Source organism: Molossus molossus, unplaced genomic scaffold (assembly GCF_014108415.1).
Source record: "Molossus molossus isolate mMolMol1 unplaced genomic scaffold, mMolMol1.p scaffold_m16_p_13, whole genome shotgun sequence".
Lineage (NCBI taxonomy): Eukaryota > Metazoa > Chordata > Mammalia > Chiroptera > Molossidae > Molossus > Molossus molossus.
The window spans coordinates 87,701,766-87,716,878 of NW_023425348.1; the positions used below are offsets into that span (position 1 = coordinate 87,701,766).

General features: G+C 49.3%; 1 protein-coding gene across 1 annotated transcript in view; it reads right to left on the bottom strand.

The window, feature by feature from the left end:
• Positions 1-1,754: 1,754 nt before the first annotated feature.
• Positions 1,755-15,113, bottom strand: part of DDB1 (damage specific DNA binding protein 1) — a 30,597-nt gene continuing 17,238 nt past the window's right edge. Inside the window, exons 13-27 of the mRNA XM_036259185.1 lie at positions 14,035-14,213; positions 13,776-13,939; positions 13,590-13,697; positions 13,230-13,437; positions 11,903-11,998; positions 11,687-11,798; positions 10,337-10,460; positions 9,871-10,035; positions 9,084-9,178; positions 5,447-5,617; positions 4,977-5,086; positions 4,597-4,766; positions 4,296-4,398; positions 3,086-3,209; positions 1,755-2,538 (exon numbers count right to left, since the gene is read on the bottom strand). Of these exons, the coding sequence (XP_036115078.1) occupies positions 2,455-2,538; positions 3,086-3,209; positions 4,296-4,398; positions 4,597-4,766; positions 4,977-5,086; positions 5,447-5,617; positions 9,084-9,178; positions 9,871-10,035; positions 10,337-10,460; positions 11,687-11,798; positions 11,903-11,998; positions 13,230-13,437; positions 13,590-13,697; positions 13,776-13,939; positions 14,035-14,213 (2,013 nt within the window). The 3' untranslated portion in view covers positions 1,755-2,454. The remainder of the gene's footprint in view (positions 2,539-3,085; positions 3,210-4,295; positions 4,399-4,596; positions 4,767-4,976; positions 5,087-5,446; positions 5,618-9,083; positions 9,179-9,870; positions 10,036-10,336; positions 10,461-11,686; positions 11,799-11,902; positions 11,999-13,229; positions 13,438-13,589; positions 13,698-13,775; positions 13,940-14,034; positions 14,214-15,113) is intronic.

Sequence of the window (15,113 nt, forward strand, 5' to 3'; positions counted from 1 at the left end):
TTCCCACCTTTGACCTCATAGTATTCATCTTGCTCCTTATCAAGTTTGCTTTTCTCTTTTTTCCTTTTCTTGTCCTTTGGTTTGTTTGAGCGGAGGAGGTGCTGAGAGTCTCTAACTAGTCTTCAAGGACTAGTTTGGGCATATCCCTGTTACAGTTCTTCAGTGTTTCCTCCCCACTTCTGTGGCTTGTGGCTTCTGAGTAACAAAAGGGACCCTCCACCGAGGGTGGAGGATCCAAGTTGTTGTTGGCTGCAGAAAAGCCTCTGGCTTGTGACCCTTCCAAACAGTGATGTGATGAGGGTGATGTGATGAGTCAGTGTTTCTGTTACGCTCCCAAAGGTCCGCTGGAGCAGAGGCCTGGAGTGAGGCTAGCTCATCAGCGCCTGCAGGGAAGCAGCCATTCCAGCTGGCTGTAGCAGAGCTCACAGGCAACCTTTCACCCCTGGAGTGGTGACGAATGGTTTGCACGGAGACGGGGGAGGTGAAAGTGTGGCAGCAGAATGTCAGGTTTCCAAAAGGTTGCTGGAATTCAGTTCTGAATGAATATACCCAAGACTGCATTGCAGGAAACAAAGCTGTGAGGACTCTGCAGCTTCCGAAGTCCAGACTGAAGCTAACAGGCAGTCACCTTCTCAGTGCGGCAGGTCTCCCTGGCTGCAGGTCTCCCCACCAGAACACACCACCCTACACTGTGTCTTCCTGAGCCTGGCACCTTACAGTCCTTCCTCTACCTAGGATTACATTTCTAAAGCAATCCCAACCTGGAGACCGCTGCTTCTGCCTCATCAAAGCTAGTCGCGGGCATGGGGGCAGGCCTTTTCAATTCAAACCGTGACTTGAAGAATTCAAATCACAGTGTTGAGTTTCAAGTTCAAACTGTGGTTTTTGAGAGATGCTTTTTCTTTTTTCCCTTGAAGACCCTTGCTCCCCACCCTCGGAAAGCCCAGCAAAGGGGAAAAAACAGCAATGAAACACAAGGACTGCTCCAGGGAAGGAACTCACTCCAGAAGACCCCCAAAGCAGAGATGCTTCCTTGCCCTCTTCCTTTGAAGATAGAATCTCTCTCAAAACCACAGTTTGAACTTGAAACCACAACTTTCCTGACACTGTATCAAAGGCTGGTCTTAAAGGAGCCGGCCAATATGCCTAGGATCAACCCGACTCCACTGTTGGGACAGAGAAGCCTTTATTCCCACTGGGTCACTGGTGGAAACGTGGGCCCAGACACTGACCCACTGAGCTGAAAGAAGACAGGCTCTGTTAGCTAGACAGAAAGGTGAACCCCCAAATGCGCCCTACTCTTGTATTTTCAAACCAAAGGCACCAGAGGTTTACTCGACTAAACCCAGAGAGCATAAAAGTGGAATCCAAAGGGCATTTGTTGACGGGAAGCTGGGAGGTGCATGAGGAGCAGGGTCTGGGGGCTTGCTGGTGGGAGACTGCACCGGGCTGCAGAATGACAGCCGGGAAAGGCAGCCCAAGTGACTCCCAGGCCCAAGTTACTAACAGAGGCAACTGGGAACCAAATGGTGACCAAAGGCAAGCAAAGACCATGGAATTTCAAAATCCTGGTGCCCATCACCTTAGGCTCTCACAAATACAGACGTCATCTTACTACTGCTGTTCCAGCAGCAATGACAAGTGACTGCAGCAGCTGCCATCAATGTGGGAAAAGAATCTGCGGGAATCTGGACACAGTACGACCAGGATGCTGGAGTGCCGGCAGCGAGAAGAAAAGCAGAAACAAATGGATCTTTCTTCTTAGAGTCTACTTTATTTGGTAAAACTCAGAAACTAACCACCAATTCACGTCCACCCACCTTCTTCTCTCTGAAGAAGGCAGTTCCCCAGAGACAAAAAGGCTGTGGCGTGGGGGTCATCCACCATCTCCAGGTTCTATATTCAGGCAGCCTATGGCCTGGTGGTCAGGTCTCCAGACCCAAAGCTCTCAGAGGCAACAGAAGTCAAAGGAAGCTCTCACTTCAAAGACAATAAACCCTTCCCGCCCCTCTTCCCTTCTCTCCACAACCTCCCCACACCCCCAAACTAAATAAAAAGATAGCAGAGGACAACACGTGTCTCACACACACACACACACACACACACACTCACACACACACACAGCTTCCTTTCAGCCAAAGAGCTGCAAAATCCCTCCCTGGAAGGACAACCTGCAACACCAATCAAGGCTTGGTGGCCCACGGTGATGGCTGGAATCATGTGCGACTGGTAAAAATCCAGGGAGAAAATTATTTCACCTTCAGCCCATTCCCAGGTGTCCAGTGAACTGGTTTTAGTTCTAAGAAATCTCCATTTCCACACAGGTGACTGTGGCTTCTGGGGCAGCTGGCTTAGGGAAAGGTTCCCCATGGCCAAGAAGACAGTGGTGGGGGAGGGGAAGCAAGAGGGCAAAGCCTTCCAAGAGGGTCTCGGAAAGGGAATCCCCGCCGTTGGCTAATGGATCCGCGTCAGCTCCTCCACAACCTTGATCAGGTCGTCTGCAGTGGCCTCTCGCTTCATTCCGCTGCCATCGTCATACTGCAGCAAGAACAGGAGGGAAGGTGTGAGGGCCAAGAGTGTGCTCTCCCTCCCCTGGGAAAGGGGATGCCACAGCAGGGAGGAAGCCCACACCTCTCCTATGGGGTACAGGTCAGCAAGGATCAGAGCTGTCGCCTGGAGGACATTTCTCTCTTCCAGGATGGTCCCCAGATGCACCATCTCCAGTGAGCAACACCCCAAACTCCAGCACTATGGAAACTTCTCTTCCCTGTGGCCCTCCCTCCCTCCTGTGGGTCTGCCAGAATTCCCAGACATGCCCCAATGTGCCCTCGTTGCTCAGGTACAGGGGTCACGTGGGTCAAGTAGCTAGTACAGTGCCAGGCAGCTGATGACTACCCGAGCTGAGCCTTGGATCCACCTTCTCACCCTCAGGTTGCACCTTCCCATGCAGCAGAACACATAAAAGGGGCCACTGGTCTCTGGGAAGCGAGGAGAGGAGGCACCCAGAGTCCTGATGGTCTCCTGGCGTGCCTGGCCCTGTGACGGACTTGTGTAACTGGCCTAGGGCTGAAACCGCACAGCTCACCTGAAGGTTTGCCACGACCTCCTGCATCTTGGGCCGGCTGATATCCAGGAAACTCTCAATCAAGTCTCCGTCGATGAAGCCAGTGGCCGGTTCTGTCTTGCGCTCAGTATGAAAGGATCTCCAGGTGGACAGATGAGTTAAGGAATGTGCAATTATTTGGAAATACTGTTACTTTCAGTCCTCACCTCTACTCAAGACCACAATCTGAATTAATCAGCATGAGAATAGGAAACAGATTCAACTAAATACCTCATCATTTTTTGGAGTTTTGGACTGAAAGACACATAAAATTAATACTGCTCCAACAGTTCTCAACTGCAATGTTCTTCAAAATAACGTTTTTCAAAGTACAGATCAGACTTCAGTGTAGAGCCTGGAGCTGTGTGGATGTTCACAAGTGTTCTAGGTGAAAAAACTGGATGTGCAGGCCTGGAAAGAACCCCTCTTCCAAGTTTAGCCTCAGTCTTCGAGGCTGTGAGACCAGCAGCATGCCAGAAGTCCTGCTGGTTAGCAAACCACCTACATCAGCCCATCTCCTCCCTCCCTGGCTACAGGGAGCCCATACTGCCTTGTAACAGCATGACCAACGTCAGACTCGCAGCAGGAGCCCTTCCCACCTCCTGCCTGGGCCGCCCTTTCAATTTCCCAGAATAATAAACAAACTTCCACTATTGGAATCCTGGGTGTCCCTGGGAGGGCTGATCCTTGGGCTTCTAGAGTTTCTAGCTTTACTTTCCCCAGCTCCTGCTAGCCTCTCTAGCGAGGCCAACAAAATCTCTGAAAGGATGTCCCTATGTTGTCATCTGAACTAACTGATGTGCAATGCCAGGAAAGCCGGAGGCAGACACATTTCAGGGACCTAAATGTACATTTCCAAGATGGACCAGTTGACGCTGGGTGATGAGTACATGGGGGGTTCATTATAGTCTTCTCTCTATGACTGTGTGTGTGAATTTTTCCGTAAGTTAAAAAAAAAAGTCTTGCCCTGGCCGGTTTGGCTCAGCGGTTGGAGTGTTGGCCTACAGACCAGAGTCCCAGGTTTGGTTCCCGCTGGGGGCACATACCAAAAAAAAAAAAAAAAAAAAGTCTGGTTCCCATAGGAACCTAGTCAGGTTTCTTGGACAGCAGTTTCCAGAAGCAGCTTGGGGTCTGCAGCTCTCCCTGTGTCAGGGCATGCTACCCAGCAGGGGGACGCCTCTGGGAAGGATATAAGGAGTGCTCAATCTTGCCCACACTTTTGATGACTTTATTGAGTCGATTCTGCATGTCCAACAGGAGGTTGTACCAGCTCTCTGACAGTGAGGTCACCAGCCCTGAAGCAGCAAAGGGAGCAGTGAGTTGCAGAGCGGGAGCCCACAGCGAGTGTTTCCCACCAAGGGCAGCCCAGGAGAGCAGCACGAGGAGCCAGCTCGCTGCAGCCTCCTCTGCAAACGTCCAGCTCCATGCTCTTCCCCAGAACGGCGACCTCAGGGCGGCTGTGTGGGAGCGCGCCCAGCAGGGATGACCCTTACCGATCATGCCGTTGACTGTGCCAAAGAGCACCGAGCCCTGCGTGGGGGTGGATGTCTCGCCCAGATTCTGCATGACCAGAGAGCCGTGGCAAAAGACGTTGACGAATTCGCCCAGGTGGAAGAGACCAACCTCCTGAAGGTGTTGCCGCTCCTCATCAGTGGTGGCAGCGCTGAAAGGCAGTGTGACAACTCACTACGCGAACCCCCTGCCCCACGGGGACCACATGCTGTGGACACCATGTGCTGAGCTTCCCTGGTGATCCCACGCCTCCCACAGTAGAGGAGCTGGTCTGCAGAGGAGAGCCTGAGCGGAGACCAGTGTCCTCACCACCAGACCCAGGCGGCAGCCCCTCCCTCCACTCCCACAGCTGGCCCCGCACCTGTCCTTCTGACACACAAACAGGTTAAAGGCATTTTCAGCTCCCAGGAAATTGTCATCGTCCAAGATTTCCACAGCACTCATCCAGTTGGGGTTGAAGTCCCGAGCAATCTAAAACCACCCAGGTGCAAACGAGGAAACAGTCAGCAGTGTGCATGGGCCCAGCTCTGGGCCTGCCTTCTCTCAGCCAGAAACCTGGAGCCTGCCTGAGAAGACCCAGCCCCGGGTTTAACAACTGCCACTAAGAGCTTCTCCCCCAGTCTCTGGCCAACACAGCCCATTTGGTTGCAATTACCCAGAAATGGTGCCTGCTCAGAGTTCAAGATGGGGTCTGTAAAAATACCGATCGATGCAGAATGTGTGCTCCAGGGAAACCGTTTCCGCCCCTGCTGGGCCTGACTGTCCCTCACCACCAGAGAAACACAGGCAGGGGTCCCGGCTTGAGCGAGAAGCCTGCCCCACCCCCTCTACCTCTTCAAAGTTGCCCTCCATGGGCTTGTAGGCGAGCAGCAGCACGGAGCGCATGAGGTCGCCCACCAGGATGAAGTCGCCCTTGGTCTTCAGGTAGAGGGCCATGATGTTGTTGTAGTGGTTGCACTCAGTGCGAAGCTCCTTCTCTGTTGTCCACTCGTACAGCCGCACCTGGGAAGGGCATTGCGTTTCTCTCGACCTGAGGGGCCCGAATCCTCTCAAAACGACGGTCTTACCCAGCCCTTGGTCCTCAGATCTCCCTCTGTAGCACCAGTTACCAAGTGCATGTGGGCTGGGAAACAGTCTGACGAGGTACGTGCATGATCTTTTCAGTGTTTATGTTTATGAACTATGAAAACAGAGTGAGCACATCAAACTAGTAATACAAAGTTTTCTTTTATATTAAAAGGTGAGTGTAAAGACAAACACTAAGTCAACAGTAATGCCAGTACTACTATGAAGATGACAAAAGATGGTGTCTGGTGACTGAAGTTTGGTGGCAGATCTATAGGATAGCTCTAGAAAGAAGATCCATCTCCAGTTTCCTGACCAGAAAAAACCTAAGTTGCTTCCCCAAAAGCGCCTGTTACAAACCCTTCTCTAATGTGTTCATTCCTGGAACCTGGGAGGCAAGCCCAATGAGTAGAAAATATGAATGGGGAAGTCCAACAGAAACACGGTCACATAACAAAGGACTCTTAAGCACTTGAGTCTGTGGCCACCCTTCCACCCAAAGTGAAAAAAAATGTTTTTTCTTCTCCACTGCCATGTTTCTTCAGTTACAACCATATCTCCAAAAGAATGAAGATACTTTATAATCGGCAGACAAATGAAGAGAAACGTCAGAGAGACATGGCACAACCCAGTTCAAGGAACACACACTCAACTCCCGGAGAAGCCTGCCCTGGCAGACCCTTCAAGGCTGAGATGGCCTCTGCACATACAGAAACTCCTGAACAGAAAACATAAAGCCACAATTCCTTGAGATGTGTCCAAAGAACCCTAGCTCCACAGGCGTGGCCTCCAAGTCATTTATAATTACGATGGCTGCCACACCCCCATCGGTAGGGTCAAGGGTGCCCAGGACATCCCACCTACAGGTATGTCCAGCCTTGCTGGGCCTCGGCACCTCCAACAATGGAATGAAGAAGGGGCGAGAGCTCTACACACTCCTGACAACACCCCCCCCCTTCCTCTCCACACTACCAGCCTCCCTATCTGCAGTGACGGCAGACACCACTGAAAACCCAAGACTCCCACTCTCAACCCAACAGGCTTTAGACCTCCACTGTCCAACATGGCAGCCTCCAACCACACAAGGCTACGAAACACCTGAAACGTGGCTAGCCCAAACTGAGATGCACTTCAAGTGTAAAACACACACCAGAAGTGAAGTGTTAGTATGAAAAAAATGGTAAAATTACCTCACTAATAATTTTTATGTTGTTGCATATTAAGTAATATTTTGGATCCATTGAGTTAAATAAAATGCATTAAGATTAAGTTCACCCGCTTCCGTTTACTTTGATTCATGTGGTTACCAGAAAGTCTGAAACAACACGTGTGGCTCCTGTGGTATTTCTGAGACAGCACATCCAACCCCACGGACCCCAGCACCGGTTCACTGCCCCTCTGGAGTATGCCGCCGTGAGCCCTTGTCACTCTAGCTGAAACGTGCATCTTTTCACAGGGCCCTGGGGCCCTCTCAACTGGCCACTTCTCTCCCGTCGCCCTCCAAGCACCTCCTCTCTGCCCTTTCACGTCTGCCCCGCCTGCCCACAGGTGCCAGCTCTGAAGTTCACACCACAGACCACTCCCACCACCCCTCGAAGCCGTCACCTCCCACACAACAGTCCTGCAATTTCTGCTGACTTTAATATTCACACAGAGAAGATCCTTCCAATACCTTGATCTCTACCCTTGTCTGACACCCTCTCCCCACTTACCTTGTCACCCCTTAGAGCCTGTCATTAAAAATAACTTCCGAATGCCGCATGCTCAGCTTCACCTTGCTCAGACGCCGAGGCCATGGTCGTACGGATTCTCTTAGAGATGCTCAACTCCCTCGCCCCACTCTCCTTGGCTCACGCTCGCCCAATGAAACCTGACTTTGATGAAAGTCTAATCTTCGACTACAGCTGAGGGGGAACAACCAACCAGAGTGACTGGTCCCATTCTCGGTTCCAGACCACTCACTGGAAGTGGACGCTCACCCTTCTCAGCAGTTGTGCACCTTCCTAATGCACTTCTCTTCAGGTCCTGAGACGCCACGTCCCCACCTCCCCCCCTCCTCAAGCATCTCAGAACCCGCTTCGTCTTTCCTCTTGGCTACTTCACAGAAGACGCACACGACCAAAAGAAGACTCCAATGCTCCCACCACCTGAGGTCAACACCACGTAGAGACCACACCGCCCTCCTGCCTACCCAAACCCGCGGCTCCAGCAACTCTCTAACAAACTGTTCCCATCAGCAGAGAAACACACAGCAGTATTTCCTAACTTGAAACGTTAAAAACTCTCTTGTTCTGATGTTCCTGTACTTACCCTATTACTTCCTCTCTTCCCCTTTACTACCAAACTCCACAAAGGGGTATCTAATACTAGCTGTCCTGTCCTCTGCACCCCAGCTGAACCCTCTTCAATCAGGTTTCCTTCCTGCCCCACCACTCAAAAGAGCTCTGGTCCAGGTCCCCACCGACTGCCACGCTGCTACAGCCAATGGTCAGTTCTCACCCTGTGTCACCTGACCCACCGGCAGCACGTGCAGTTTATCAACTCCCTCCTGGTTTGAGGTGAGCTCATCCAGACCTTGCACTTGAACGCCACCTACTGCCTGCCACGCTGCTATCTCCAGCCTACCTCTTTCCTTGGATTCCAAGCCTCCTTCATCTAGCTGCCTAACTGACATCTTCACATGATCTTAGCATGTCCCAAACCAAACCTCTGGTGTCTCCCGTGACAGACGGCATATATATATTTGGTCTCTGCCCTCACTTCCCTTGTGATTTCCTAAGTGATATGGGTGAGGGTGATAGAAGCACCTTACACAGAGCCCCAAGTCCCTTGGAACTTCCTAGGTGATAGGAGTCCTTTGCTCTAATAAGGCCATCTTGGTGACTCCTGAAGAGCCTCAGAAAGACCAAGCCATGATTAGAAACTCGGAATTTTCAGTCCCACCCATCATCTGGGGAGGAAAGTGGGGCTAGCGATTGAGTTATAATTCATCATTCCTACGTGATGAAGTCTCCACAAAAACCCTAAACTCCAGGGTTCTAAGAGTTCTCAGGTTGAGAAATACACCCACGTACTGGGAGGGTGGCACCCTGCAACACCACGGACAGGAGCTCCCACACTCAGGCCCCTTCTGGAGCAGGGTCGTACCTCTTACTCTTCTCAATCGCCACCCACATCCACTTAGGATCTGATACTCCTGGGGTTCACACAGCCAAGTCTGATATTTGGTCCAACCCAAACCTCCAGATTCCCAGCTCTACCTTCCACCCCCACTATCCTGCCACCCTTAAAACTGGACACATAATAATATAATTTATATATTATATAAAATAAAGGTGAAATGCTCCAGGGACAATAGTGTGCAACCTAAGGTATGATACCTACCAAGTGATATGGGACTCACCGTGCTATTGATGCTGGCTAACAGCTTTCCATTAAATTCCACCATCGAGTACACGGCCCCTTTAACTTCCTTTTCAGCCACAGTCTGCAGTTTTCCTGGAAGGAGGGGTGAGATACTCTTGAGTCTCCTTTATGAGCCCACACTTTAATCAAAAGAAAACTCTGATTCCCCCTCTGGCTCTAACTCCTACCCCAAAAGCACTCATGTGAAGGCAGAAATACAGTCAGCGTTTCATGAGGTCAATCACCATGGGAAGTATGAGCCCCAAGGTCATGTGCAGTGATTCCAGACAGTGTCCAAGTTTCAGTGCCCACCCTGAAACTCCAGATCTGTCTCTCAAGATGGAAACCAACTCCATTTTGGCTGTCTGATTCAAGATTTCTGGGCTGAAAGCTGGTCTTTGGGACCATACTAGATTGGGGAGATGAGCAAAGATATAGAAATGAACACAAAGTCTTGAAGCTGGAAAGAAGTCCTAAATGGCTGAGAACCAGAACTTGTCACTCTTACTCTAGCCACTAGATTCTCTTACCCTTCATTCACCTCTCCCCTTTTCTGCCTTTCAAAGAGCAGAAAAGGAAGAAACACATGCTAGATCATACGTGCCTCTGTGCACCTACTCCAAAACGCATTCAGACCGTCAGCAGAGGAGGGAATAGAATGTCTCGTGTCACAACAATTAACACAAGTTCTACTGCTGCCTAATGGAGCCTCTGAAACCTAAAACAGCCTGCTTACTTTCACAGATTTTCAAATCTCTCAAAAGCTGGAGACCGTGCCCACTTACCATCTGAATACTGAAACACCACAATACGACCCTGCTTGGGCTCCGCCTCCTCTGGGTACACCATGGCTGTGCCCACAATGAAGTACGTGTTGGGGTCTTTGCCCAACTTGCAGGAGACCAGACTGAGGGCATACTCGTTCTGCAGAAACTGGTGGGCATGAAGCACTAGAAGGAGAGTGGAGAGGGTGACTGGCTGATGACCCCATGCGCATGTAATCCTGCACGTCGGAGGCTCACAGCTCGGCCCCAAACAGTACAGGTAGCGACAGTGCACTCGTCTGCTGCCGTTCCTCCTGCACAGACACTCCCTCTCCAGCCTACACGAACCTGAGGTCCCACCCCTCCTTCCTTCTCCTCCGAGGATGATCTACCACAGTGTCTACCAAATTTTGGAATATATCAGGCCCAGAACTGCCTAGTTTAGGGATAATGTAGGTACAAAATGATAGAAAGCATTCATCTGCACCTTCGAAGGTGTGCTGGTCAATGATAAGGAGGTTGTGCACCTCCACCTCTTCTCCGAAGGAGGTCTCATGAGGGGCTGTGCTGCTGGAGAACAGCTTGCTGGAGCTGACGCTGCTGGACAGGGCCTGAGAACAGAAGGCACATTCATCACCCTCTGAAAGCAGAACACGTGCTGGGAGCATCAGTGAGGTGAACAGACAGGATCAGGGACAGAGGCTGAGACTGAATGAGGACAACTCTGAAGGTGGCAGTTTGAGTGGAGCCTGAAGAGCAGAGGGCTTCAGAGGACATGGGGACTGAGGATAAGGATCCACATTCCGAATGGAATTAACACAGAAGTCCCAACACAAGAATCTAAGGGTCAGTAAAGATCATTAAATCAGTGATGCCATGTCAATCACGCAAGGCTGAGGAGGAACCAGGATACCTAAGAAAGTGACAGACTCCAACTCTCCCAATGGGAACAGCAGGGGAGTACTTCAAATAAAAGAAAACCATCAAGATATTCTACTGGGGATTGATTAGGGAAGAAGTCCTATCACAGATGCCTGGGAGCAAGCAAGGCAGAGAACACATGCAATGAGATGATCGGCTAATAGCCCCATTATGTGCAGCTCTAGAATGTCCTATCACTAGCATTTATAGAAGAGAAAATCCAAGTTTAGATTTGCCCAAGGTCACACAGCTAGCAATAAACCTTGAAGCCAGTTCTGTCAAACTCCAAATCCCATGCTCTTGATGATTATGCTACCCCATCCCCAATTATGCACACCCTACAAGTACCCAAACTTATGATGAGATAAATTTTTCATCCCGCCAAGCTACTGAGCAGCAAAAATCACTCACTGCCACACATACCCTGAATTCTTCCCAACCCTCTAGTGAGGGGGCCAAATTCAGCTCCTGCCTGTTTTTATTTATTTATTTTTACTTCTTTAATCCTCACCCAAGTATATTTTTTTCCATTATCTTTAGATAGAGTGGGAAGGAGGGAAGGAAGGCGGAGGGAGGTGGGGGAGAGGGACAGAGAGAAACGTTGATGTGAGAGACACATCAACTGGTTGCTTCCAGTACGACCACAACCAGCCGGGGACGAACCACTACCGAGGTACGTGCCCTTGGCAGAAATTGAATCCACAACTCTTTGGTCCGTGGGCCGAAACTATAACCACTGAGCCAAACTGGCCAGGGCTCCTGCTTGTTTTCATAAGTAAAGTTTTACTGGAACCCAGCTGGGCCCACCTGTTGTCCATGGCTGCTCGTCCTCTCAAGGGCGGAGTGAGTAGTCACTGAGACTATGTGGCCTGCAAAGCTGAAAATGAAAAGTCTGCCCTTGCTCTAATGCCCTCACCTGGGTGCTGGCACTGGGCCTCAGAGCAGTTGTGCCTCCACTTGTGTCCTGGACTTCAATACGGCTGGAGAGGACCCCAAAACACTGGGACACTTCCTGATAGCAGATCTTCCTGCAGAACAAGTACAGAACAACAGTGCCTCTCAGAAAAAGTCTGGAGCCTCTCCACCAACTCCCAGACCACCACCCTCAGCAGCGTCCTACCCCCAGCCTCACCTGGGAGACTCATAGAGGGGAACTGTGCGAATGTGCAGCTTCTGGATCTCGTCGATGGTGCCAATGGTGAGGGTGCTGTTGTTGGCCAGTGCCAGGCTGGAAAGAAGAATCTGGGTTTAGAATAAGTAGATCCAAGAAAGAAAAGGATTCTAAGAGGTAACTACAGTATAAGGCAGTGGTTCTCAACCTTTCTAACGTCACGACCCTTTAATACAGTTCCTCATGGAAGTATCTGCATGTTGGCGGACCCACCTGGAGACGGATAGAGGAGCGGTGTCTTGGTTCCTAAGACCATCGGAAATATGTGTTTTCCGATGGTCTTAGGCGACCCCTGTGAAAGGGTCGTTCAACCCCCAAAGGGGTCGCGACCCACAGGTTGAGAACCACTGCCATAAGGGGGAAAAAAACAAGGCAGAATTTCACTAGCTTCCTCCAAGGCAGAGGTTCTCAACTTTGACCCTTAGGCTAAAAACCATCTGGAAAGGACTTCAAAATTCTGATGCCTGGTTCCAACCCAAGATTTTATTTAATAGGTCCAGGTGAGCCTAGGCTGAGATTTAACAGCTTTCAATTTCAATTTAATATTAATATGCAGTATCAGCCCTGGCCTGTTTGGCTCAGCGGTTAGAGCGTCGGCCTGCGGTCCAGAGAGACCCGGGTTCGGTTCCCACTAAGGGCGCGTACCTCGGTTGCAGTTTGTCTCCGGCCCTGGTTGGTTGTGCAGGTGGCAACCACTTGATGTGTCCCTTTCACGTCAATGTTTCTCTCTTTCTCTCTCTCTCTCTCCCTCTCCCTCCCACTCTGTCTGAACAAAAAAAATGGAAAAATGTCCTCGGGTGAGGATTAAAAAAAAAAAAAAAATGCAGTATCAAAATCTAGAACACAGATTTTCAATTACTCTCTCAAACTATCACGAATCCGCTGGAGGGCTTATTAAATCAGACCGCTCCCCCGGGAATAACATTTCTCAGGAGCTCCCAGGCAGTGCTGTGGCTGCTGGCAGGGGCCACACTGAAAGCTCTTACGTAATGATTTCTAAACCAGAATTTAATCATTTGAAACACCTGAGAGGTTTTCTGAAAATAGTTTCTAAAGCCCAACCTCAGATCTGCTGAATCAGAATCTGAGGATTCAAAAAAATCTGTCGTTTAAAAAGTTTCCCAGACATTTCTATAGTAGTCAGATTTGAGAACCTCAGCTCTACCCTTCCCATCTCAGCGTTCTCATGATTGTGACGCTGGGAAAAGGCTGGAGGGGAGGGGTTTGAGGAAAACATCACAATGCCCTCAATCCACAGTTCTTGCTGAAGAAAGAAAAAGAGGCTCACCTGTCAGGATAGCCATCTGAGTTGAGGGGACACATGTAGTTCACTTCCTTGAGGTTGACATTGGAGAAGACCAATTTGTGGTTGCTGCTATAGATGACAGTGGGGCGGTCAGAGCAGGCAAAGACGTTGGTGGTAGAAAGAGAACGGAAAGTCCTCAACACCGTGGGTTGGGTGCCCAAAGTCACCTTCTTGCGGTCACTCAATAGGCCTACAGAAAGAATGGCATCCGAAGAAAGAAGGAAAAAGGACAAACAGCTGGGTTGTGATGGTTCCACAGCAGTATCTTCAGGCTAAGAATTCTGCAATTCCAACCCTCCTTATTTTTCAAACAGCCTCTCACTCGAAAAGTGCTATTCTCACCTGTCTCAATGTTGAGCCCAAAGTAGAAAAGTGCACCATCTCCCAAGGCACAAAGGAGGTAGTGGCTACTCTCAAAGGTGGTCATCAGGATGGAACGAGGAATGATCTCTGTGGGAAAGGGGCACATTAAATTCTCGTTCCACATTCTGACTCTAATCCCAACCCAGAGCCTTAAAAGAACCATACCTCCACCCAGCATTTCTTTGTGCAGTAGCTCAAAAGAGGGTAGCTTCAAGATACGGGCTGAGATATCTGTCCAGAGGCCAATGGCACAAAGAGGGGACAGTCCGTTGCTGTCCCCTAAGGGGGTGATGTCCAAGCAGGCCACTTCGTGTTCCATCTCTGTGTGGCTGAACAAAGAGGAATATGGCAGAGGAAAGAAGCCAAGGATGAAAGAAGTCCCAGAAAACAAGAGAGGGAAAAGTGCTGACAGATAAGCACACACCTGATCTGCCGGAGCTCCTGAGGATGAATCTGCAGGTAGTAGAGGGCCCTTCCCACAGCTACTACTACCTGGCTGCTGTTGCAGGAGGCCACGCTGATGTTCTTGCCCTGAGGCTCCTTCCATTCACTAACTAGAGCTTTGGGTTCTTGAGAGACCAACCTCACGGATGCGGAAGTGATCTAGAGGAAAAAAAGCAATGTCTACAGGTACCTGCAGGGACCTAGGCAGAAGTGGGAAAGTGCTAACAGCTGCCCTAGAAGAGCCCTAAGAATAAGCTACACAAGTCCTCTTCTGCCATATATATATTTTTCCAATACCTTGCAATGATTAATTACAATGTTATTTTTAGTTGAAGCCCTGAGGAAGACTGGCCTAAGGCAGTTTACAGTTTGCATACCTAAAACCAGAAAAAAAAGGCAGCTTGTTTCATTCTGGTTAATGCTTGGGTAACTCAGACCACATCCTATGCAAAGGAATCAGTAGCATAAGATCCTGTGACTACTACCAGTCTAGGAGTTTTTATCAACCAAAAAGTGAGACCTCTACAATATCCAAGTTCTTTTTAATGCATACTACAACATACCAACTTTAATAACACACGTGTTAAAAGCAAGTGATACATTTGGAAACAGCATACGTTATTAATTCCACAAATATCATCCAAAAAACTCTTGGTCATAAAATCAACTTAATAGCTATTTACACTAAACACAATAACATGTGCCATAGCAAAGTGAGATCAGAGTCATGAGATACTATGGGCATCTGCTCATTTAACCATATTTTACAATGTCTGTTGAAACTTTAAAAAAACATATATATTTATGTAAAGCAATAAAATAAAGAACTTAGAGCTGGAAAGAACAGGTACTTTTAGAATAATCTTATTTTCATTTTTCAGATATCTATAAAATTTAAACCTTACAGAGATCATAATGCTGATATACATCCTCATATGACGTTCAATATTCTTACCATCTCATGGGCAACCCATCAGTCAAGACCAAGGCCTTAATGACTCATTTTGACCCCTTTCAAAAACTAATACTCAACAATCAAAGGCATATAAATGGAAAGAT